The sequence below is a fragment of the Lonchura striata genome, chromosome 2 (assembly GCF_050655825.1).
Source record: "Lonchura striata isolate lonStrDom1 chromosome 2, ASM5065582v1, whole genome shotgun sequence".
NCBI classification, from domain to species: domain Eukaryota; kingdom Metazoa; phylum Chordata; class Aves; order Passeriformes; family Estrildidae; genus Lonchura; species Lonchura striata.
The window spans coordinates 38,595,332-38,621,450 of NC_140704.1; the positions used below are offsets into that span (position 1 = coordinate 38,595,332).

The 26,119-nt window shown below is 36.3% G+C and overlaps 1 protein-coding gene and 1 long non-coding RNA gene across 24 annotated transcripts in view; both read right to left on the reverse strand.

Annotated features, from left to right (window-relative positions):
- Positions 1-26,119, reverse strand: part of THRB (thyroid hormone receptor beta) — a 168,398-nt gene that overhangs the window by 23,766 nt on the left and 118,513 nt on the right. For 21 of the 23 annotated variants that reach the window (XM_021538085.4, XM_085569072.1, XM_077787104.2 and 18 more), the window contains one exon: positions 24,531-24,595. In XM_021538085.4, the coding sequence (XP_021393760.1) occupies positions 24,531-24,537 (7 nt within the window). In that variant the 5' untranslated portion in view covers positions 24,538-24,595. Of the gene's footprint in view, positions 1-6,149; positions 7,786-13,122; positions 17,416-24,530; positions 24,596-26,119 lie in introns of those variants that run through there. The other 2 variants (XM_077787124.2, XM_021538083.4) reach the window with 2 other exon arrangements.
- LOC146768199 (uncharacterized) lies at positions 17,560-24,524 on the reverse strand. The gene is made up of 2 exons (XR_014951998.1): positions 22,874-24,524; positions 17,560-22,031 (listed from the first exon to the last, which is right to left on the reverse strand). It is a non-coding gene; the product is annotated as an uncharacterized LOC146768199 (long non-coding RNA).

Consider the following 26,119-nt stretch of genomic DNA (forward strand, 5'->3'; position numbering starts at 1 on the left):
TAAAAATGTCTATGTGGAAAAGCAGATGCTGTCTGGACAGAGTAACCCTGATGTTCTCTTACTAAAGAAGAATGTCTGATAAATCTCATGGAAACATATGTTCCTATTTCAGGTGGTCATAATTTATCTTTTATTTCTTAGTCAAAACCTTTAAAATAAATAGCTAAGAGGAACTGTTCAAGAGCAACACCAACCTCACTGACTTGTACAAAAACAACCAATATTGTTCCTTGTTGTTTCAAGTCTCTGTCTCTTGTATTCAGCATCCTCATGGACTATCATTTGTTGCATCCTGATGATCTTCCAAGTTAATTATCTGTCAAGTATGACTTGACATTGTTTATCACAATGCCCACTTTGGATCTTTGTTTTGAGTAGAGAATAACAGTGAATGACCTTGATCTGCCATGTCTGGTGTTTTCCCTGCAGCCTAAAGTAACACCTTTGGTCCTCAGACTCCCACCTGCCAGTCTGCTTAATCTTACTGTCTTGGCAAGGCTAAGCACACAGCAGGAACACTTGCCTCTCTAGAAGAATATGTAATACAATCTATTATAGCCAATCTTGAGAGCGATCTAAATCACAACTGTAGCTTTAGAGAGGCATAAGAGGAAACAATTCCCTTCAACAGGAAAATGCACAATGAGTCTTCCCCAAGCAGCCATAAGGACAGCAGGAGATCTGCTAACCTATGCAGTCATCTGAGGTACTCCTCCATTAATACTGTATGCATGCACTCTTGAATTATCATTTGCAGGAATGACGCCTTACAGCACCATGTATGACCCTGCACAAGTGTAATGGGCTTGAGAGACACAAGCAAGACACTCAGTGCCTATTCCTCCACTAAACAAAGCAAAGAAAAACTATTTCAATTATAAAAAACTCTGAAAAATTATAGTTTTTCTTCTTCCTCTGTACCTGGTACACATTAACAACATCAACAACAAAAAACATCTTTTAAGAAAAGGCCAATTTCAGTTTTGTTTAAATATAATTGCACATACTTTGTATCTCCAGATCTGTACAGATAATGTGATACTTGCCTAGGGAATTAATCCCCACCTTAAAAACATTGTAGAACCAAATGTTATTTGACTACCAAACAGGGATATGAGTAACACCGATGCAAACAAATTATGCCTGTATGCCAGATATTCATGTATATCTTGCAGGCAGAAAATGCCTTTTTTTGCTATTGCAGAAGGACAGTTACACTTCCAAGACCATTATTCACTACTTTAATTTTCATTGTACACTAGCAGAGTCATGTATTAAATATATTCCCTGAAATCTTTCTTTCTCCCATCTGGTATAGTTTGCATTACTAGAGACCACTCACTAAAATGAGGAGTTAGGACTTACCAGTAAGCTGGTATTCACTTACTAGACACTACAGTGTGAGAATTAAAAAGATGAAATTAATTACTACCTTGAGAATCCTCAACTGTATTAAAATTGAAATGTAAATTTGTACTGCTGTTCTACTGCTTTCACAGTCACCTTGAACTCAATACAAGTTATAAAAAATTACAAGGGCCAGCCATGCATCATCCTGGACATACTTGTGCAGAAGAAGCTTACATGGAGTGTTAGTGAAAGCATAGAGACAACAGAGAAAAAGCATACTCCATTCTTATTTGTGCTATTATCAACATTGATCTGAAAGGCTCAGCAGATACACTGATCCTTTGTTCCCATTTTCTTAAATTACTCCCACTGAGAAAAATGGCTTATTTCTCCTTCAAGCTCGGAAGCACTGAGAATGTTGCTGAGCAGATTCACACTTTTCTTGTTGGCTAACTGGCTTGCATGCCCTCAATTTTTATCTCTGTTGACATTCTTTGATTTATGAAGTTACTAAAATTTGGCAAAAGATTTTGCAAAGATCGAATCGGAAACATTTCATAGTCCCTTTTCTCTCCATGACTTTTCAGTGCATTAGCTGTGCTCCTTAGGCTGAGTCAGAAGCCTTATCAACAACAGTGCTTTTGCAGAGAACGTGCTGAAAACATTTTAGCCCAAACTGTGTTGTCACTTAAACTTCTGCAATCAGTACTTTACCTGCAGCCATTACCAACTACAGGTACAAAATACATCACTTTAAGGGTCAGAACATGCAGTTTCCCTACCCCTCAAATTATTTAAATGTTTTTAGAGACGGTATCTTAGTACTGCAAGAAAGTTATTTGTTTAGAAATCTATGCCTCACTGAACAAAGAGAAGTATAACTTACTTCACTTTCTCATCCTTCATCTGGTTGTGGAAAGGTTACAGTAAAGGAGATGAAAACACATTATTTCAATTTACTTTTTTATGAAAGAAACATAACTCCAAATGCATATTGATTTATGCAATGGATTACACAATTTTTCTTAGTGCTATTTCCTTAGATGGGTGGTCAAGGACAAAATTAACACTTTCAAGCTTGAATAATCATTAACATACTTGGAGCTGCTCTGCTACAAAGGGCAGGATGACAAATTCTCAGTGTTTCTGTAAATTGATTATATCCACACACACTCCCTGCATTGATGAGATGACGTTTTGGCATGAGGTTCATGTTACTGTTTCTTAGCTATTTAGAAAGTATCCTAATGTTCTCACACTGCTGAGAACTCAGTATTCAATTGCACACTCTAGCACTCACACATTATGTATTCTCAGCTGCACATTAATTGTCTGAGAAAAAACAGAGAGAAATAATTACAGCGATTACAATTATAAAAATAACAGCAATAACAACAACTTTCAAAGCCCTGTTCTCCCACTATACCAAGAGCCCTTTCAAACATGGCATTAACCTCACTGGTGTATCACTGGTATCTGGGAAGCGAGGTGAGCTGCAGGGATGAGAAGTCAGCTCTGCTACAGCCTAAATGCAAGAATTCCCCCCTGAAAACCCTTGGTTTGGGGGAGCAGCCTCTGCTTTCTGCTCTCTGCCCCACTGAAACTGAAGTTAAAGCCTAATCTCACAGAAACCGGTGGACATCTTTCATTAACACTGTCCAAGAAATTACCATGCAAAGGAACTTTAAAATCCAACTCTCATCCCAGTTTTAATTTTGCAGACATTTCTCCCATGTTGTTCAAATGTCCAAAACACTGTGCAGATGCTAGTGTGGGGAGACTGATGTTTCTGGACTCCTGTACATATTTCTTTTGTACCTTCCTAACTGTATTATCTCCTCCCTGTCACTGGGTACTCCTCCTCACAGGATAGGTGGTGTGAGGAAATCCAGGGACATTTTTGTCTGTCTGCTCAGCCTCTGCACAGGGGCAGGGGGGCACAGGGTCCCCCTGAGCACCACCCATCCAGCAGGCAATGCTGCAAGCTCACTAGGCAGCACTGTGTGAGGGGGAAAACATTCCAGTTTAAGCACTCTGGGACAAAACTGAGAATAGCACCTTGTTCTTACAACGATGAGCCCTGTTCTGCTTATCAGATTTCACGGCGTTACGCAGAAAACAAAGTGTATACGGCTGTCTGCTTCCTAAGGCAGGATCAGTTCCAAAAGGACTTCCTAAATAAAACAGTAAGCTCCTGCACAAACGTTGTACTGTCACCTTTTAGCAGCATACACCAGAGCACAAATGGTAATGGAGCAACAAGTAGATGCAAAGCTAAACCCATATCTCCACCTCTTGATTTTCTGGACTACAGTTATTTTCTTTAAAAGTTAATTCTTTCATCAGAATTTCTGACAGATAGGAAATAATAGTTTTTATTGTTCTGTAATAACTGAAGCAGCTTTCTGATATTTAGAATAACTGGCTATGCTTTATAAATGCTTTTACTTTTTTTCCCTTAGTGACACATTGCTGGGGTCTTTGGTTGTTGTTTTTCAAGTTATTTTCTGAATTCGTTCAAAGTGACATAAAAATAGAGAAGTAATTAAATGCCCTTTCACAAATTACAAGCTTTTCAATATATAAAATGTTGATTATTTTCTTCTCAGAGGGAAAACAAGACTTTAACCATTTAGTAACTAGCAAAAGCTCTGATAGGAAACAAGTAATAAGTGCATGTACTAGTGTAAAGAACAGTCTGATTTGAACTGCATATTATTGAGATTAGGACAAATTTCAAGGGACTAACAAAAATACCAACTGCAACAATCAGGACTCCTCATGAACACCTGTTTAGGGAATTAATTTGTTTTAATGGGCTATTACCAAGGCTTCTCTAACAAACTCACTCACTCCCCCAATCAATTCTGGATCAATACAGACACACATGCCTTGTGAAAAGCCTTCTGTTCTTAGGACAGGATTAAAAGATTTGTTAGTTTTACGATAGCTTGCTTAAAAGATGGAAATTAAAAAAAAAATAAAAAAAAAAAAAAAAAAAAAAAGAAGAAGAAAAGAGAACATGCACATGTTCCACACAGTTTAGATCTCTTCTGCTTAAAAAAACCCAACATTTGCAAAGGTTTGACAGAAGGGAGGCCACTTTTTATCGATTATCACAGTAATAAGGCTCTAAAAAATCCCAAAACACGTTGCTCAGTCTTTATGAATGATCAATTAAGAGCCTGCTAGAGAGCTGGCTTCCACGGAAATTCACCGTCATTTCTTAGTGAAACTGAGGTGGTAGAAAATAAGGGCATATAAGCTGTTTTTAAAAACAATTCTATATTCCTTCAAACAAGCAAGTTCAAAAACTTTACATAGGGCAGATGTCAGGTGTCTGAGCACTGAAATAACTTAAAGCTCTGATCTGGGTGTACTAAGTATTATTTATAGCCTTTAGCATTATGAAAAATGTATTCCTTCAGTGACTTTGCAACAGCAAGTCTTTATTTTTGCTAAGTTAATCCTGAGATAAACTTTTTCCTTAACCAAAAACAAGACATGGGAGAAGTCTACAAAGACTAGGAATTCATTGATTAAAACCCAACAACAGATAAATAGCCTTAAAAAGCATTTAAAATGTTGCACAACACAAAAACATGCATTATCCACAACTATATTTAGCCTACAATTTGATCATGTTGTTACAGCTTCCAAGAAGGATTTTAAAAATAATTTTTTTTTATTATGAAATATTATGCTGTTCAATGTATAAAATCAAGATATTTTTCTGTCAATTATAGAGATTTATTGCATCAAGGGTTAATGAGTATTTTCTGCCTCAAGGAAAATATTTCAGTTTTCCATGTAGTTAATAAAAACAAACACTCTGCTTTTCACTACAGAGATACTTCAAAAGTAGTAAATGGTGTTTTCTTTATCTCTCTAGTTACATCAGATTCATCTGGACTTTGGAAAACTGCATACAGAAAATCTGGTCTGATCAGAAAAGGATATTATTTTGGTATATCATACAGGGGTTTTTTCTTCTTTAATAATGTGATTTTAAAGAAACAGAGAGAATGTATACTTCATTGCGTAAGTTGGGTTACCGAGTTCAAAACAAACAGCACTGAAAACATTTCCAAGTGTTTGTTAGTATTTTGGGCTCTTTTTATATCTCTTTTGCTTACTTGAAATCAAAAGAATAAATTCTAAAAACTGGCAATGATTTAACCCCTAGGGATCGGGCATTTCACTTGTCTCACAAATGTATTGATTAGATCAACCTTTTAGATGCAAAGTCATCTTTCTTGAATTTTCAGTCTTTTTTGCTCTGCATAATCAGAAACTCGTGGTATTCACTTAGAAGACAATAACTCAAACACATTTTCCCATACATATTTACAGTCCTATTTTCAAAATCTTTTTCCTGAGTTGCTGAGCCAACAGAGTTCACATTTACTGAAAACATGGACTTACATAGTTTGTATGTAAACAGAAACATATCTTTAAGATGCAGAATATATAATGATGACATTTCAGGAGAGAAACTTTCTTATCAAGCTCACTGACAAATAGCAAAGGAACTTAATAGTCCAGGAAAGCAGAAAAAAAAAAAATATACTTGCAAATGTCTCTTATATATTAAGAAAAAGTGCTTAGAAATCCTCATTGCTCTCCGAAAACCTTACAATCACCTAGCAACCTATGTTACTGCTGCTTTCAATTTTAAACAGGCAGCCTTCACATTCAAAGATGCATCTGAGCCAACTGATGCAACTGTAAGTTTAAAGCAAAACAAAAACAAAAACAGAATTTTTTTTTTTTTTTTGTTATAAATAAAATGCCCCTACCTTTCTTCTGAGAGTACGATGGCGACTGCACTTGAGAAAAAGTAGGTTTTTCTTCTGTGAAAAATTCAGGTTGGTTGTACTGATTCAGGGCCATGTCCATGTCAGAGTACTCGCTTTTAAACACGTTTCCAGGGTAACTACAGGTATAAGGCTGATTCACCGCCCAGGCCTGTTCCATATATATGTTGTTACTGTGCAGGACCTGAGCATCACAACTGCTGTAACCCTGATTATCTTCAATATATGTGCAATAATCAGTGGACTGCATGTAGCAATTGCTACCAGCAGCTGGGTGCACTTCATATATTTCTTGCATACAGTAGTTCATTTTGTTAGCCTATCTCAGCTTCTACTTTACGTACACACACACATGCATACACACGCAGGCATGCATACACATGGATCAGGAAAGGAGCAATGAATATACACCAACAAAGTCGACTGCAAAACAGCCCGTTTTACTTCGGAGCAGCACCTGATGTGCTAAAATCCTATTTATATTGGGACGGCTTGTGAACTCCCCTGCCAGTCAAACATATTGGGAAGCAGATTTATGACAGTCAAAGGTCTTAATCTGTGACTGTAAGTTAATTCCAAGGGAAGATGGCAGTCAGGTAGCAATGACCACCAGACAAAGAAGCGACATCCTGACAACCCTCCTGTTCCCCCATTTGTCTGGAATAATCATTTTATAAACCATTTCCAGCCTTTTCCAATATGATTAGAAAACGATTACTAAGGCAAGGACACAGTTATGTCACCGTAGTTGTCAACTTAAGTGTGAAGAATTATAAAGACTGCTTAAGAACTCCCGGAGGGGATACGCTGAAAATCCTAAAATCAATAATCCTGTTTTTCAGCATTAAACCATAGAAAATCCAATAGTGCTGGGCTGATGACCCAAACAGTAGTCTAGTGTTACAAAATTTAGCAACTTAATCTGTCATCAGCTTTATTGATTTTGTTTTACAGAATTACATGCATGAATCTCCCCAGCCTTCCACACATACACAATCCTCCCCACTGCTAATGAATTTACGGGAAAGCGGTTTTTCTAAACTTCAGTGATTTTAAGAAGTAATTTGTATTGAGTTCAACAGGTGGGAAACTTCAAAATAACATAATCAGCAAAAAGAACACTGCTTAAATATTATCAATAAGCTAATTGCTTTGCTATTCTGCTTTGTTATCTTTTCTGTTTCAGTAATGAAGTACTGTTAGAAGAGTTTTTTTCTGATAATAGAGCGAGGAAAGGAAGGAACGTTTTTTGCTCATTTTGGCTCACTTATGAACTATGAATATGACAATGCCATTACAACAAAAACTGTATGGTATTTTAATTGCTTAATGCATGCCAAACTTCAAGATGGTTATTACACCTTCTTTAATCAGCCATTTTTTTTAATCTAAAAAATTATTTTATTTTTAACTTACATTAACTGCTATTTGGTTTTTTATGAGGAAAAATGTGGGGTTTTTTTATAGCACAGCTAAGATACAGTAAAACTTGTGAAGTCAGTCATAAACCAGTATCCCTTTCTAATATCTGTTATTATTATTAGAGAGTTTAGTTATTACTGATTTGATAATGAGAGCTTTCTTACTTCATTAGTTTTAAACTACAGGATTGCCAAAATTACTGTGTAACTTGGCCGTTTTTCTTCTAGGATCTTAAACATACATCTAAAATCTTGATGAATGTACTCTTAAATAGTCTTAAAAAGTTCAGTGCAATAGGTAAGAACTGGGTGTGTCTTATCCATATTTTTCCCTATCCACTATTGCTAAATATTTCAGACTAATAAAAACAACCAACAGAGAGACATTTTCCTTTCTGACATATAACTGTAACTAACCTATCTAAATAAGCAGCATTTCCAGTTGACGTCTAATTAACTACCAAATCCAGGACAAGTCCTTCCAATGATCAGAGAAGTTAAAATTCATATTGGAGTTTTTCTTCCCTCTCTAACTATAAAAGAAGCATCTTTATCATGCATTTCTTATTAACTTGCTCATAAAATAATAATACATTTGGTAAGTCAAACTGAACTCTATTGAGATCAATGCTACTGAAGTCAATGAAGATGCCTTCAAAATGAAGTTGTTCTCCTCTAATAATTTAAAAAATTTATTTCATGAAGATCACAGTTACTGAAATCCAACAAGTAAAACCCTAATGAACCCTTGTTCATTTACCATTGTCTAACTCAACAAATACCACTATAAAATACAGTGTGAAAAAACACACAATAAAAGTTAATTTTAATTTTAGTTCAGGCCCATCATCTATATTTTACAAACAGTGAATTTGTCTGTGATAAAAAGCATCTCTCATGTAAGATCTAACTCAGCACTGGATATTCAGCACTTCATAAAAAATGCCTTTGTTTCATTCAAGAAATTCTGCAATAGTTGTTTCTTCTGAAACTCCCAAACCATTCCCACTGAGGGGATGGGTTGGTAATGCTGTAGTGTACATAGCATATACAGCTTGCTGAGTTTACTTCTCCATGCTCCCAATAAAACATTCCTAAGTACCGTACCTGGGTTGTTCATTTACCACAAAAAGATCCCAGGTACCACCAATAGGAATTTATGTAGAGCTCCCACAGAGGTGAGGCTGTGTTTTACAGGTTAGCAGAGCACAATACCTAGATACTTTTACACCACCCAGAAAAGCTTTGGACAGCTGGGCTTTAAATTCTTAGTGAAAATTTTTCCTATATGGATTTACTTTGCCAGCAAAGTCAAAATTCCCACAAATCTTTTCTTTTCTGTTTTTTTCCCCTTCTGACTGGATTTAGGCTTGTTACTGAAAAACTAAACAGAATTGAAGCCTGGTGTAGACAGAGCTGCTCCAGCCAGTATGGCATCTGAGGAAATGGTATTTCCACATGGCATGGCCTGTGACTTACTTTCTGTTCCAAAATAGATCCCTCAAACATTTCTTATTTTCTATTCCTTTATCAATAATGCTCAGAAATGTGTCACATGTACTGTTTTTGTCAAGAGTTCCTCTCACACCACAAAGAAATTAAATTACATGAAACTGTGAAGGATGAGGAAAAAATGAAAAATTACTTTTCCAACAAACAAAAAATAAATTATGAGCACTGTCAGGGAATGTGGTTTTCTTACCTGTGGTATGCTACTATTAAAGAGATTTATAGCTCTGCAGATTGTTGTTCCCTTGGAAACAAATCAGTTCAAAGAACACTGCAAAGATTTTAAAAACTGAAATATTCCTAAAATATTTTCATTTTAATCTTTTAGGGTCCAATTCTGTAGGTTTATTTCATGTACATCTTTGAATTAAACTGTCTGATACAAGACAGTCAGACAGTGTCTTTATCAAAAGTCTGAAAGTTGAGTTGAATAATATTAACAGTTTTTCTTCATTTTGTATTCCTATTTGAATATTCGTGTCTTTACATCATGTCATCCTGAACTTTTGTTGCCTCCAGCAATGTATTATCACACTTGGAATTTTACGAATTCACATGTGTCTGATTATGTGAACACATGGAAGTTAATCACCATCAGAATAAACACTTCAATTCAAGCAAACAGGCCAAGAATAAAACAGAAATTTTGATACTGTAACGGCAGAGGATCCAAAGCTCAAACCTCTCAGTCTAAGGTGTTAGTCCATTGTTCTAAAAAAGGCAGCAATTACTTGTTGAACTTGTGCCTGGAATGCCACCAAGGTTTTTATATACTCACCCTGGTGTAAATCAGAAGTTAAGTCTAACGCAGTCAGTGAGTGACATTAACTGGGTAGGCAGAAATCAGGCTGTGAATACTTGAAAGGGAGAATCTGCAGAAGAGACCGCCTTACACTACACCATTCAGCTATTTTATTAACTCCTGTTCTACAAATTATGACTAAGATTTTTAATTGCAAACAACAAAATACCCCCATTAAGATGCACTTCTCTTGTGACTTGGCTCATTTACAAAACCCACCAAAATGAACCCACAGAAATGTTAAGGAAAGACAAAAATCCTGTAGCGTCCCTCTGTACACTACAGCCCAACCAACAGCGGTCCCTGACACAGAAAAAAGAAGTACCACGCAGTGCAATTTAATCTGCTGTGGAATATTACCTGCAAGAGTCCTATTCTCCTGACTTTTTCCAAACTGTCCAGCCCTGGTCTAGAGTCCTGGGTATTGCAATGCTGCAGATAAGGCCCCTGCACGCCATTCTAAAAGATTGTGTCAGTACGTGGGAGGTATTGCAGAGCATTCAAATCAGAAATCAGTGAGGGCAGAGTGCCACTTCTGAAGGACCAAAGGGAAAGATCTTATATTGGTTGCTGTTCATATTTCACACATAAAGATGAATAAAAATCCAGTATTTACTTTAAAATTTTGCACATTTAAACATATAGCTGCAAAGATTAAACATACCATTCTGAACTCTTCACAGCTTTGTATGCCTGTATTATCAGTTTTGTAAAATGAATTTTTACACATAACAAAATAACTGTTATATTTCCTATTTATGGATGTTATTGTTGCCTGAATTGTCTCAACCACCTCTGATGGTTTTGGGAAAAAAAAAATTAGATCATGGCTTTTCTGAGCAAACACAAATCAGCACTTTCATAACATGAGCTACATTCCAGACAGATCTTCTCATATCATAAGGAACATATACTGAAAACTGCAACAGCTTTTGAGCATAACTACTAATATGGCTTTTGCAACACCCATAAGTTGTCAAATAAAACTATCTCAGTGCCCACACAATGTATGTATTTGCACCACCTTATTCATTCACTTTATGCACTATGATTGAAGACTCAAAATGGTCCCTCAGAAGTATGACTATGCAAATTTAGAGATTAAACTAAGAAAACCTCAAACATCAGAATCCAAAATAACAAGCATTTACAAGAACAGAAAATTAACTCTTTATGATGTTTATTTTATTTTGAAAACTCTACTTGTCACTAAATCATAAGGTAGGTAGGATTATGGAATTCTAGTGCTGAAAAGTCACAACAGCATTTGACAGTTCCGGGAGTATGTCTCAGTGGAAGATAAGACATAAAAAAAAAATAATCATTTTGTCAATGCTACATTTATAATAGTTGAAGGGAAAAAAGCTAAATCTTTCTGACATAAAATAATTTCCTTCAGTTTGCAACAGATGCAGGTAGATTCAAACTAACTGTGATATAAACTAGACAAAAATCTTACTTAGACAACAGCACACCTCTTTTCTCCATGTGTACCAACTTAGTTATTTCTCTAAAACTGTTCCTCTCAAAAAACCTCACTGTACCTCAGTTATGACATGACACTAAATTTATCTGTGACTCATAAAATGCCACTGTGATGTGCCTTTTATTGAAATACTTCAGACTCATTATTCTGCTTGAATAACAAAGAATGTCATAGTTTATATTTAAACATTCAGATTCACTACAATTCCAGTTATCCCTCAAAATATTTTCAACACCTTGAATAAATTTGGTAAAATGAGAATAGAGCTTGCTCTTTTCTGATCAGGACTGCTCCAGGGTTTGTGCTTGCTTTTTCTTGCACTATTCGTGACATGCATAGTTAGCACACGGTCTTGTCAGAAAGTGTTTGCTCCTTGAGATGTCAGCCAACAGAGGGGCAAACAAAATTCTTGAGTAGTTTGGACAACTTTTAAGATGGCCCCTGAACAAATATTACTAAGAGTAATTATAGACCTGTGATCCAGACAACCCAGTTTGTTAAGCCTCCCCATATATCATAATTGGAAGACCCTGTTACCAGACATCAGTTAATTAGAGCTTATCTCTTGAGAAAGTAATGGCCAATACTTAAAACATGTACCTTTTTTGAGTCATTCCCTGCCTCAACTTCACATGAAAACATCAGGCAAAAAGTTTCATTTGTTCAAAAATAAAACCAAGCAGAAAGCAGGCTAATTTAACTTGACATAACATAATTAACAGGCTCCTGGATGGGACTGTCTGGGTTTGGTAGCCTCCTGACAGCCCTTAGTAAGACGTTAAAGCGATCAACACCTGACATCTGTTAGCAAAGAGGCATTCTGAGGTAAAGCACAGCTAAATCTAAAGAAATCAGGTACTTAGACCAGTTTAACTTTTTCATGAGGTGATATCCTGCCTGACACTGTAATCTTGCTTCCTGGAGTGATGCAAGACTTAAGTAAAAGAAAACATCTTGTAATCCCCCTCTACCAATATACAGTAATTATTTTTTAGGTGAAGAGCAACAAAGAACTATTTATCCAAGTTTCAAAAGGAATAAGAATAACCTAAGCAGTACATTTGTGCTACTACCTTAGCAACTGTGATTCTTAAATGGAATTTCTTCAATGCTGTGCTGATGTGAACAAAACAACCTACCTCAGGGAAAATGGTTTATTCTCCTGACTAGTGAGGCAGAGAATATTCCTAACAAGAAGTCTCATTTGAGCTCTGTACATGCACTTACTGAGGCATTTGGTATGGTTAATATTAAAAAAGAAGGCAAACAACACCGTCAGAGGTGAAAGCCGAACACCCTGGAAGTAGAAAAGAATGCTTTCTTTTGTCTTTGCATTTTTAATGTATCAAAGATATGTTTTTAAAAAAAGGCCAAGTTCAAAAAGAATTTTAATCAACTTATAAGATGAAGAGAGAGAGAAATACTTTTTAAAAGCTTTAAAATAAGAGATATTATTTTGCACTAGGTACACACAGAAAACCCCAGTAAGTACTCACCACAATGTCATAAGGGCTCTTCACAAAGCTATTAAATTAAATAGAAGAGAAAACTAAAAACCACAATTTCCACTGATTAAAAAAATAAAATAAAAAGGTTGGTAGCTAGAAAACATCCCCGCATAATAATATTTTTACCAACGGCCAAATCCCTGACAGTAAACAAAGACATAACCTGGTTTTGCTTTCTGTTTTTCCTAAATAGAGCATTTGCTGTCTTCTTCATGATAATGTCAGTTACCTTTACACCTTTTTTCTTCTTTTTGGTAGTCCTGGGCACTTGACATGATTTGAAAGTTTGCTTTTGTATAGCCTGGCTGTAAAATTGTACTACTCCAAGTTGAAGCATGTCGGCACTGTGAAAGCTGCTGTCCATTCGTCTGGATATCATAATTTTTGAAGTGTCTTTTCTTACAGAAATGATTTTCTGTCATGCCCACAACATTCCATTTCTGATTTCTGTCAGGAAGGTGAATCAGTCTGTCCCACAACAGGAGGCCACGTCCTGGATGTTTGGCAAATACTGCAGGGCTACAAACCGTTGGCTTTGCCAAAATCTTGTTCAGGTGTGGAGTTTTGGAAATCAAGTGGATCCCCAGCTCTCCTGATGCTGTGGTATTCCCATGCATCTCCACTGGACTGCACTGATACGATGCAGAACCCTTCAGCCATGCCCAGTCAGCCACCATAGTTCCCCTTCAGTAAAAGTGAATACAAAATTTTCCCGTCTGAGACTCCTGAAAAAGCAGGCAGATCTATGTGGACAAGCTAACACTAGATGCAACTTTCACAACACCACAGCTACAACATGGGCCCCGGGGCAAGTTACCACCAATTTATTGCCTTGCTCATATGATCATTTGAGGTCTTGTAGGTCGAGGCTGGTCGTGAACAATTTTCAGATACTTAAAACACAAAACATCAAGGATTCAGCCTTGTTTGACTTTGCTCTTATCGTAGGCTGACCTGAGGGACACTCAGTTACCTAAGTGTGACATTCTTATGTGGGCATGCTTAGCAGTTCCGCTTTTGCTACCTACTGCCTTTCTCCGCCTGTGGTCACAGTGGAGTATCAGAGATGCTAATTTTATCACAGGAGCACAGACACTTGGCTCCAGTGTGGATAATGAAAAATAACAAAGCTGCATGATTTTATCTAACTGGCCATTGCTTATTATTTGGTATAGAAGAAAATGAGATCCCACTAGCTAACAAATTTGTAAAACTAAATATAGCCTAATTTCTATTCTAAATATAGCAAAACAAAAATCAGTAAAAATGACCCATCCAAGATCATATTCGGTATTTAAGAAATTATTTTATTTTATATTATATGCAACAAAAATTCAAATACAAAATATATGTTTAACTTGCATAAATAGAAAATTCAAGATATCAGATGACTGATACCCACAGTGGTTTTAATCAGAATTTTAAACAGATTCTGCTGTTCTAATCAACATAAGAGTCAATTTTACATACATTTCACTCGGTAAAGGAACAGTAAGGGCATGCCAAGTCATTAATTTCCAGAAAAAAATAATTCAAAGTAAACTGGGATTTCAATTACCAGATCAATCATAATATTGCTGTTTCTGAAGCCTTTGTCTTAGGACTTCTCTTAAGTGGAATATTGTTAGTACAGGACAAATTCAGAAAACTTAATCGTGGTTAGTTTTAAATTTTGTTATCCTATTTTAATTCCTGTATGTTCATACATCTTTCCTCAGTATGTTATTTAATTTTAGATGTAAACACCTTTTTGCTGCTAGGAATACATGCTCACCTGACATTTGCAGCTACAAGTCTGTTTCTTCTACTGACTGTATCTCAGCTAGACATCAAAACCAACAAATTTGAGAAAGTAGCTGGCATCATGGACTTCAATGCAAAAGGCAGGTAAGTTACCTACATAACCTTCCCTTACCTACTTACTTCTAGCTTTATAGATCTGCTCTTAGTTCAGACATCATTTTCTAAGTAAAATTAAAAACTATTTCTAAATGCAGGTAATATGGCAAGAGAATATCACTTGTAGGAGGATAATCAGTTTAAAATAGAACAGTGAAAGTAACCCAGAAATACTAGGCAATTTTAAAAAAATAGAACAGAATAGAAAACTTCTTTTCATCATTTTAACACTTAGATATTCTCTTGAATTCATAAATTTAAGCACAGAGGAAGAGATAGGATTTCTCAGATAAGGCCCTCTGGGAACTGAGAACTTCCCTCTAAGATCTGAACTTACACACTTCATTTTCTGTGGCACAAAGAGGAACTGTGCACTACAACCCACCCTTCCTCTAGACTTTGCATAACCTAGAACACTCTACTTGGTTCAGTAGAAAGCTACTCTCCCTTGAGTTCTTTCACACCCTGATGATCTCCCTGCGTGGATGATATTGCATCTTCACAAAATGCGAGAGTCAGGCATGTGCAATATATATATTAAAAATACAGGTATGTCTATAATACACTCATCAATAGATCCATGCTTTGTCAGTTCCTTGACCAGGCCAGTGATTCAGCACAATTCTTGACCTTGTTTAGAAAAGTCAGCTATATCCTCAGTTATTCAGGTCTTGCTATTAGTCCTCAAGATCAATGATTCATAATCCAGGCTGTCCAATCTCATTAGGTAAAAATTTCTAAATATTTTACCCAAATTAATCTTTGATATTAAAGGCCATCTTTGCTGTCTTTTAGCCTATGAGGATTTGTGTTACCTTTGATTTTAATCAAAACCCATACATTCACAACTATGGTAAGAATTTTGTTCCCCAAGGATTCAGAGAGGGTGTCATACAAGACTTATAGATTTCTACCTTTAAACTCCAAATCCCTTCATAACTTAAAAAATAAAATCAAAACATATTTTCCAATTTCTTTGTTGGCAAAGCATCTGTGGGACTTTGAAATATGATCACAGATACATTAAAACTATGAGAAGAAATTTATTCTGTTATAGTTTCCATCATTTGGAATTTACCCAGGAAGAGTTTACCAAAGCTAGCCAAACATCAAGAAGCTATATGATCTCTTTTCCTTTTAGTTCCCTCTGAAATTTGTCTCACTATTTTGCCTGCCATGTTAGTTACAGTTAATTTAATTTTACAAGTTTCTACTTTATTTCACAAATTCTCCTCAGTCACCAGGGACATTACACATTCAAATTTTTCTAGTCAAAGATTAAGTTGCAAGGAACTACCACTGAGGGCTTTTATATTTTGTCTTCTATTCTTGTACTTCATATACTGAGGTACAGAAGATGTTTATGTCTTAAATTACTGTTCTTTTTATTATCATGTTAAATTGTTTTCATGAGAGGACTACATTATTTATTCTACTTCATTGGCTCTAACATATATTGCCTGAATGTCTCAAAGGCTTTTTTTTCTTTTTTAACAAAAAACCACATTGAGCATCTGCTCTTGGTCTTGTCAACCCAAAATCTTTGATAAAAGATGGTAATGTAATTTTGTTTCCACTTCTTATCTATAAGAGAAGCACCTCTCTCTCCCTCTAGCTACTGTTAAAGTGGGTATAATCAAGGCAGGAAGCAGTACAGCCTCCTGGGATGAACCATGACTAAAACCACAGGCCCTGTTTCAGATTTAAGAAGGACTAACAAGCAGGGCCAGAACTCTTCTCATCAAGGAATCATCAAGCAATTTCAAAATGCACATTGCAGCAATAACTGGCATCTCAGCAGTCAACAGGTCAAAAGACTTCCTCAAATTCCCATCAAAAGGTTTCTTTAAAGGCAAGTTTGTTTTTACAGAAGGAGAAAAGTTTTATCAGATGAGCTGCCCATTAAGCTTAACTAAAAGGATAGGCAAAGGATCTCTCAGAATTATTTTATTACAGGACAAAGCAATTTCCTTAATGGGAAATTGTAAGGGTTGGCCTATTCTCAGACACACAGTGTTATCTAAACATCAATATATAAAGGACTGCAGAAAAAATATGGAACAATTTATTTGTTTTCATCTCAGTTATGTGGCCTTTTTTCCCAATTTTCTACTAGTAACTGTCAACAGTGGTCAAAGAAGCAATACACTAAAAGCTCTCTCATTTTTAGTACAACTCAAGTGAAGACAGGCATTAAGTTGTAACTCCAGAAAGATGGAAGGTGGTAGCCAGCCAGCCAGGAAGACAGTGTTTCCTGCTGGAATGAGCTGTATACCAGCCCTGAACTTTGATCCCGACAAAAACTCGGAGTATACAAAATAGGACTAAAAACCACACTGAACCACACTGTTCCCCATGTTCACAACAACCCTAGAGGTACTGCATTAAATTTCCTCTGCTGTGCCCTGAGAGCTACACTAATTTTCCTTGCTTGGGATCTGCCCTGTTGCAATCAAGGCTGGATTTGCATTACCACTATTACTATTATTGCTTTATACAAAAGTAGCTCCAGTTAACAGCTAGATCCATTGGTGAGGAAAGCTGCTGTGACCACACAGGCAATCAGTCCCTGCTCCTAAGAGACTGACTACACTGCTCACATTTTTAAAGGGAATGCAAACATTTATTTTTCACCTTCAGCAGCAGCAGGCTGTCACTTAGACAAAAGGTAAATTAACAGTTCTGGGATGTCAGAGGATTGCTGTTTTCCCAGTTACAAAGACACTTCCTCTAACAACAAAAAAGTTATTTTACATTCCAAAACTGCTTTTGTTTGTTTTTTTTTTTTTTTTTTTTTTTTGTTTGTTTTTTTTTTTTTTTGTTTTGCCACTGAAATATCCAAGCATATAAGGACACTGAAGTGGGTTGGCTTCATGGAGATCAACTAAGGCAAATGTAATCAGGATTAAGACTGAGGGGTGCACAGTAGGTTGATGAAGCAGTCTAGCTGTGTATGGACACAGTCCAATAAAACTGTAGAGGATTTTTATTTGATGACTTGAGTGAAATAAAGAAAAAAAGCAACCAAGCTACTATTAAAGGACATGTCCCTAGCAAAGTTAACACCTGATTCATACTTTATTCCAGCATTTTAAACCCCACAAAGTAACTATAAGTAAAAGCATGTAAAGTTTTCATGTGTGTTTGTTTTGGGAAAGACAAAACCATCTATGCCAGACAAGGCTAAGGTTTCATTTCTTCTCATTAATCTTGCTGTCAGTTCACAGCATTTTATTTTCTCTCATTTATTTTGCTTCTTTGCTCCTCTTCCTCTTTTCTCTCCTATCCTTCCATTTTCTCCCCCCTAGAAAGCATAGCATTTTCTCCTTATGCTTCCTTATAAATAGGGAAACACTTCACAGCTGAGTTTTTTTCACAATTTTTAAACTAGGCTCGTATGATCATTGAATAAGCAGAAGGATGGAGCCCAACTCACACAGACTAGCCGGACTCTTCTTCTTAAATATGCAAAATTTACCTCTGTAAATGTGCTAAATAAAACCTTTGAAAACATGTGATTTCTTTCCTGAATTTTTAAAATACAAAAATTACAATGCCTATAAGAAAAAAATTGTAGAGTGAAAAGAACTGTAGCAGGTAGAACAAGCAATGTCTGCTGAAACCATGAGGTGTTTTTTAATATTTCAGAAACACGTGCATATGTGCAAGCTTGTAGAAATAAACAGCCAGGGTTATTTAATCCAGGGTTGTTGTTCTGCAACTTGCTTTAGCAGTGGCACTATTATAAAATATTTAAATATTACATTTTAGAATATGGATTTCAAGATTAAATTTCAGTATTTCCAATCTTTTGGACAAGTATTAAATTATCAGTAAAGAAGAGTGCACAGATAATTACAATAAACTTTGTAAATGGTTTCTAATGTGTAAGAAAAGACAATATTAGGAAACTTGTCATAAAGAATGTAATAGCTTTATCCTGGTTCTTGATATATCTTAATGAGATCCTCTGTGAATCAGTGCAATCACTTTTTAAAAACATGCTAAATTTCCATTAACTTTTAAAGCAATATTACACATACACTTATCAAGAGCTGGGCTTGACATTATGCTCAAATTTCTAAACATGAGAAAATATTAATCAGAGAAAAAGAATACCTAGAAGAACATAGCAGTTCATCTGTAAGTTAACCAGAGGCAGGTTCTGAGCACAGAGAAGCAAATGGTTCAGGGTTCAGAATTTTGGCATGTAAAGAGCTCTCTGAAAACCTGTCCTTTGAGAAATGAACAGGAATTGTATAGACCAATACAGAATCTTGTAGCAGCTACAGATAAAACAAACTTACCAAAAGAAAATAATTACCAAAGCTATATGGGGAAAAGCAGTAAAATACCAGGACACACCACGGAACTAGAATGGTACTGGTAACCAGTACAGCCACATAGATGCTAAATGCATTCTTCCTCTCATAGTTCTGCACAACACATGGGAGGGAGTTTCTCTGAGGAGAAACTACACCAGAACCAGAGGGCTCACCTAGCTGCTGTTCTCCAACAGGAGTTGTAAGTGGATACCCAGAACAAAGCAAGCACATATGAGAGCTCCCACCAAGAGTCTCTCAATCCCCAGCTACTCCTTCAGCCCAAAGGACTGCCTGAGCCCTTGTGGCCTTTCTAAAATGCAGCAATACCCAATGGATCTCTCTTTGAACTAAAGCCCAGTCTACTCTTGTGTACTTTTTTATTCACAGCTCCCTCTAGCAAAGAATCCCAGTGTCTGTCTCTTCATGCGCAGAACCACCTCCCTCTGTTTGTTTTAAAACAACATTGATTTAATTCCCCACACACAGCAATCCACCTCTCCAGGGTTCATTCTGCAGACTATTATTTGTATGAATAAGGGAATGTTAACGGATATTTACTCTCTTCATGTTGTGTTAGATAATTCTTGTAAAGTCTGGGAACCTACTAAAATAGAAGTGAGAAGACAAAACACCGCTTTCAGAATATGGTTCAAAATATGTAAAACACATCTTTAAAAACAATAAGTTACAGTGAACCATTTAGGAAATCACTCAAATCACTTCTACAAATCAATTTAGATCACTACCACCTTTTTCTAAAATCCTGATTCTGAATATTACTTTCCTCGTGAACTTTCAAATCAATTCACATGGTCTTTCCATAATCTCTCATTAGATTTTCCATTTCTTCCCACTGGGGAATGGACAGTATATTTGGCTGCTACTTGCTAAAATCCTGGGGATACATGCACATAATTGAAGCTTTTTCTTTTCAAGGTGATGAAAGAGATCAAGTTATTTTGATTCTAAAACTGATTAAAAGAGATAGCCAGTATCTTAAAAATCCCACCTCCCACTGAGGTCTGAGTAATGAACAGGTAAAAGAAACAAAGGTACTAAAACTAGCAGTCTTGACAAATATGTAATTTGTTATAGATAAAAAAGGTAAATAAACAAGTAAGGTCTGCCCAAACAATGCAATCAAAGCGTCTTCAGTAAGAAAGACAAACTTGGATGCGAGGAGAAAATTCTTTTAATTCAAAATAAACTCTAGTTTGGTATAAGTCTAAACCATTTTCAGAAACACAACAAAGCAATAGTGAAAGGCCTTTGTGTATTGGCAGAATGTACACATTTCCTTAAACATTTGTCTTCTTTTACAATAGCACTGCAGCAAATCTGATGCTTTTAAAGAACACAATGAGAAGTGCATTTAGTGAATGCAAAAGGTATTTTTATATGGAAATAACTGGGAAATGCTCAATTGGATTGATCCTACAGTTTGCCAACAGCTTTACAACTGGCACAAAAAAAAATTAAAGTCCTCTCTATGTATAGGGATCAATACCAAAGACAAGTGTTGTAAGTTCATTGCTCCGACATACAGTTATCAGAATAACTAAACAGCAGCTGTGGTCAGGCTCTTGAATATCATAAAATGGCAGGCTGCAACTCCTGTGGCAAGCACATCAAAGTGCTTTATTTTATAGGCTATTGGAGAAGACTTAGAAAAAACAGAAGGACATTTTACTCCTTTAAAATAACTACTCTAAAAGCTTCTTGCCTGCAAAATGAACAAGTACATTTTATACTGACAGCACTTTGCAGTCCTCCTTGCCTGATGTCAGTAGTGAAATACAGCTACACAATTTAAAAATTAAACTCAAAATTTAAAACACAACAGTCCGCTCCCACCAGAAATAAATTTCAGAAAAATAAGTTATCAAAAGAAACATCTCTGGCTTAAATAAAACTACTACAGAAAGGGACTAAATATACTGATAGATCATTAAAAACAAAACAGAATAAACACATCAGCATTAACATCATGAAATGTACCTAAAATGACTAGGAAATGCTACAAAACTAAAAAAAATGCTGCTATTACTACAAAAAAAAGTTTGTTCTCTCTGTTCTTTGCAAAATCTCATAAAATTCCCCTCCCCTCCTTTTTTTTTTTTTTAATGTGTGATCTTCTGAGGAAAAAAAGAGCAGATATTCCTAAGTTGGAAAGAAAACACAACATATTAAAGAATTGTATAAAATTTGAAACATTACAAAATGTTTCCCAGACTACTTGGCTTCTGTATTTATATAGTACTTTCACAAAGCACTTCTAAAAATATTAAATTTTGAACCCAAAAAGGGTAAAATTAACCCAGAGTGTCTGTAACCTAAAACTTAGCAAGTGTGATATTTTTAACTGCATATTCAGAAATACGCTTGTAAGTAATAAGAGCCATCATGGAGTGATTCATAGCTTCATGCAAAAACATCCCACAATATAAATCTTGTTAACCTTTTGAAAATCCCCAAAAGCTCATTACAAAGCTGCTGAATCCTGGCATAACAAAACCTTATATTAAAGTATTTACTGTCCTCCTAAAAAGTCCATTACTTAAAAGAAATAATACACTTGAATTAGTCAGATTTTATCATGGTCTGGCAGGCAAAAGAAGTGTCAGACAGTGATGTATGTCAAATTAAATTATCCTAGGAAAATCATTATAGAAATTTGGGAGAAGTAATTTCTCAGCTGATATTAAACAATAAACTGTTCTCTGCCTGAATTAATGTCAAGTTTATAGGGTAGTGGGCATTAAAGTGAAAAGACTCATGAAGAAAATGTGGTACCTTTCCTATTCTATCACTTTTCCCAGTTCTTGGAAACTATGTGCAACACCCTTGGAGACACTGGTTTTCAAATGGATTTGTTGCACGAAAGCTGATTAATTTTCTTCTCCAAATGAGGGACCTGTTTCAAGAAATGTTGCATATTAAATTCTACTTACTGAAAATATGCATTTATGACATTTAAATTATATTCCCCAATGTAAGCACTTAATTTTATTATAATTCCTATCTTGATCTAACTTTACAGTCATTACCAAATAGAACAGTGTGGATATTTGAGTAGAAACACAATGACTGAGTTGATTTTGAAGCTCCCAAGTAAAAAGAGTAAAACCCTGGCCTTACTGAAATCAGTGAAAGAACTGCTGTAGCTTTTTCTGGAACCACTATTATACCCTTTACATTCTTTCTTCATCTGCCATGAAAGTAAAAATTATGAGATTTACTGTATTTTAGAAATACTATTTTCTAGGTTTTGGAACACTTTCTTGAATTTCTTCTTCAGTTTTCACTGTAGTAAATAAAGTAAGATGAAAATATATCTCAAGATTTGTCCTGCATTTTGGCAGAAAATGTACGGAAAGGGAGTCTTCAGTGATAGCTATAGCCAGTGAAGAGTGATGCTAAACCAGCAGCTTCATTACAGTGTTAAAACAAAAGAATTTTGAATATTATTTTACATACTTTCCAACTTTTTTACTATTCTATTGTGCAAATGTATGCACACAAAATAACTTGCTCTTATTGCTAAGATAGTACTAATTTTATAATGCCAATAAAGTTTTTTTTTCTCAGACATTACTCTGTGGGCAGCAATTGTTGGTGTCAGCTGTAAAACTGCTGATGAACACTGTTGTTGCAGCCCAGAAAACCAATCACACCATGGGCTGCATCCAAAGCAGTGTGGCCACTAGAGCAAGGAAGGAGATTCTGCCCCTCTAAACCCCTCTCATGAGACCCCACCTGGATCACTACATCCAGCTCTGGGTTCCTCAGAACAGGAAGGACATAGACGTGTGAGTCCAGAGGAGGGCCAAGATGACCACAGGAATCAAACACCTCTCCTATAATGAAAGCTTGAAAAAGTTGAATCTGTTCAGCCTTGAAGAGGGAAAGCTCTGGGGAGACTTTTCTGCGGCTTTTTAGTACCTGAAGGGGGCCTGTAAAAATGATGATGACAAATTTTTTAGTCTGCAAATGTACTAAAGACTAGTTTTACTGTCAATGTCAAATTCTGCAATCTCTTGTTAGAAAAACTTCTCTAGATTGCACTAGAACCTGAAGGCTTTCAGGCAGTGCCTACAAGTGGAAAATACATACTACAGTAGAAACAACATATGGGGAGGAAAAATTATCTACCAAAGCCACAGAATAACATAGCCTGTTATTTTAGCCAGCTGGTTCGGTTTCATATTAGATTCTGCTGCCATATTCCAGTGACTCAGAAACAGAATCTAAACTTCCATTATCATTCATTAGAAAATGACTCCTGTCTGGCTCAGGATCATGGTATTTATGAAGTTTTTATACAGTTTGAAAGACTTTAATTTCATCCATGCTTCTCTTCATATTTACTCTCATGTAGGGAATGTAATTCCTATAATCAGAAACAGAAAATATGAACTGCTCATAATGAAAAATACTGAAAAAATGCTGGACATCTACAGCTGTAAAGTCATCTCCATTGCAACTTTTTTTTTTTTTTTTTTTTTTTTTTTTTGGGTAGATGTTTTTTGCACATATTTTCTCTGCTGACTTCTGTCAAAAGAAATGAAGAAAATATAGGTCCTTCCAACTAGGCTTTGTGTTTCTCTGAGCTTAGCAGAGCTGCCCTGCCAGGGGCAAGTCCAGGGAGACAGGACTGATTAGAGTGCTAGTGGAAAACTTCCACAAACCCACCCTCCACAGGAAGCCACAGACCCAACAGATAAGGTGAGGATAAAGTGGGCACACTGCACTTCCTTCCTCATCTCTTGCCATCACGCAGCAGAAACTATTAACTACTCCCTCTAAAACCACAGCAACATCAATCCCTGTAATAAAATGCCATAAAACACATTTTAGCATGAGGAGAGCACAACAGAGAGTTGGAAGAGGCCAAGTTAGATGCCAGTGCTTTAAATTCTTTCAAAACAGGTATTTGCCAAATGAAATCACCATGCCCAGAATGACTGCAGGACATTGCAAAGCTACTCTAGCAGGGCCTGCTGATGCAGCCTAAGGACTCGTTCCCGATCCTCTTGTGGCAGCGATGCCAAGTCAGAGCCTGACACACCAACAAAGGGTCAGTATTCCACTTTATTCCACAAAATGCCTCAATGGTCTCTGCTTCCTTCTTATATTTACCTCTGCTTCAATAGGCAGCAAAGTAACCATAAAAATACACACCTTTTCATACTATCAAATAATAGGGTTTACTATGAAAGCATGTATTTTAAAAACGTTGGGGATGATTACAATGTGTCCCACATCACTACGCTCCGGATGGAGGAAAGAGATCCATTCTCAGCACCAATAAATTCAGAAATAGTTAAACAAGCATTTTTCAATAAATATTTAGCAATAATCACTCCAGAAAAGCTAGAAATATTGCACAGATGCTCTTATTAAATATGATTACCTGACATACTGCTGGGAGTTATGGATATGTAATCATTCTTGTCTTTCTTCTGTCACCAATGTCACCTGCCAAAAAAAAAAAAAAAAAAAAGGGAAAACCCCCATGTAATATGTTCATAAATGCTCATTTGCAGAATACCATTAACATTTGACCAAGATGGAGCCTTCTAGATCTTGAATAGCATGGTCAGTGTCTGATAGCTTAACATATTAAATTCAAAGCATTTTGCTTAGCTGCATGAGATAACAAATGTAAATCAAGTCTGAAACATAGTGGACTGGAGGAGCTGTGGTTAATAGGGATTTAGAGCAACACCTACAAGCTTATGTCTACTGATGCTAAAAAAAAAATTAAAAAAAAAAAATTTGTGCACTTCATGGAATATTTTCCATTATTTTTTTGCAGAAGTTCCTCCAAGTCTCATATGCGACCTTAGGAGCTAACTGGTTTCCACTTTACAGCTTCTAATGACATGCATTTACCATTACTCTTAAGTTCAGTAAAAACAGGGGATTTAAAGGAATTAGAAATTCTTTGTCACAGTTACACCAATTCTTACCCAGTCACTCAAAACCCAAAAGTCTACTGACTTTTACAAAGTTCTGAGATGTAAATAACAATTTTACTCATATGGTAGAAAACAAATTTACATGTACTTAACACTTAACTTTTGAACAATGACATATTTTATTTTATTAACAAGACATCTGCATCTGTGAAGAACTGAATCTGGCATTTTAAAGTCTTGTTTTTGATATTTAGACTGTGTTCCCTTTTTATATGTCCATACACACACAAACATAATAACTATACTCTTTTTCTGCTTGGTAGCAAAGATTGATGCCCTGCAAGCTAATTTAGTGCTAGGAGAGAAAGTAATGGATACCAGTTATGACAACATCCCTTGGCCGTCTCGGTATTTATGCCAGCCCTCACGTTTTTCACACAGAGGCATCACAGGCAACATGCCCTTGTTCAGCCATCCCTGCCCAAAACACAGTGCCCAGCTAGATGATCCTAGCTCGCTCCCTAGTCTAAGCACCAACAATCCAACCCAAGCAGAGACAATCCTAAAGGCATTACTCCAGAACAGCGACAAGATCTCATTAGAATTTTGAAGTAAGAAATCCCAGGCCTGCAAGTGACCCCAATACTGCCTATGGAAAACTAGCCTAAGAATAAAGTCATGCTCTCTGGAACATCCGCCTATACTCAGCACTGGTGAGGCCACACCTCAAATACTGTGTTCAGTTTTGGGTGAGTTTTACTTCCCTTTAAAAAGATCATTAAGGTGCTGCAGCATGTCCAGAGAAGGGCAACAAGGCTTGTGAAGAAAACATGTCCTATGGGGAAGGACTGAGGGAGCTGGGGTCGTTTAACCTGGAGGAGGCTCAGGGGAACCTCATCCCTCTCTACAACTGCCCAAAAGGAGAATGTAGTGAGGTGTGACTGCAGGGAGAGGACCAGAGGAAACGGCCTTCAGCTGAGACGGGGAGATCAGATTAGATATTATATAAAGTTTGTCACTGTTAGGACAGTGAGACATTGGAATAGGTTGCCCAGGGTGGTTGTGGAGTCACCATGCCTGG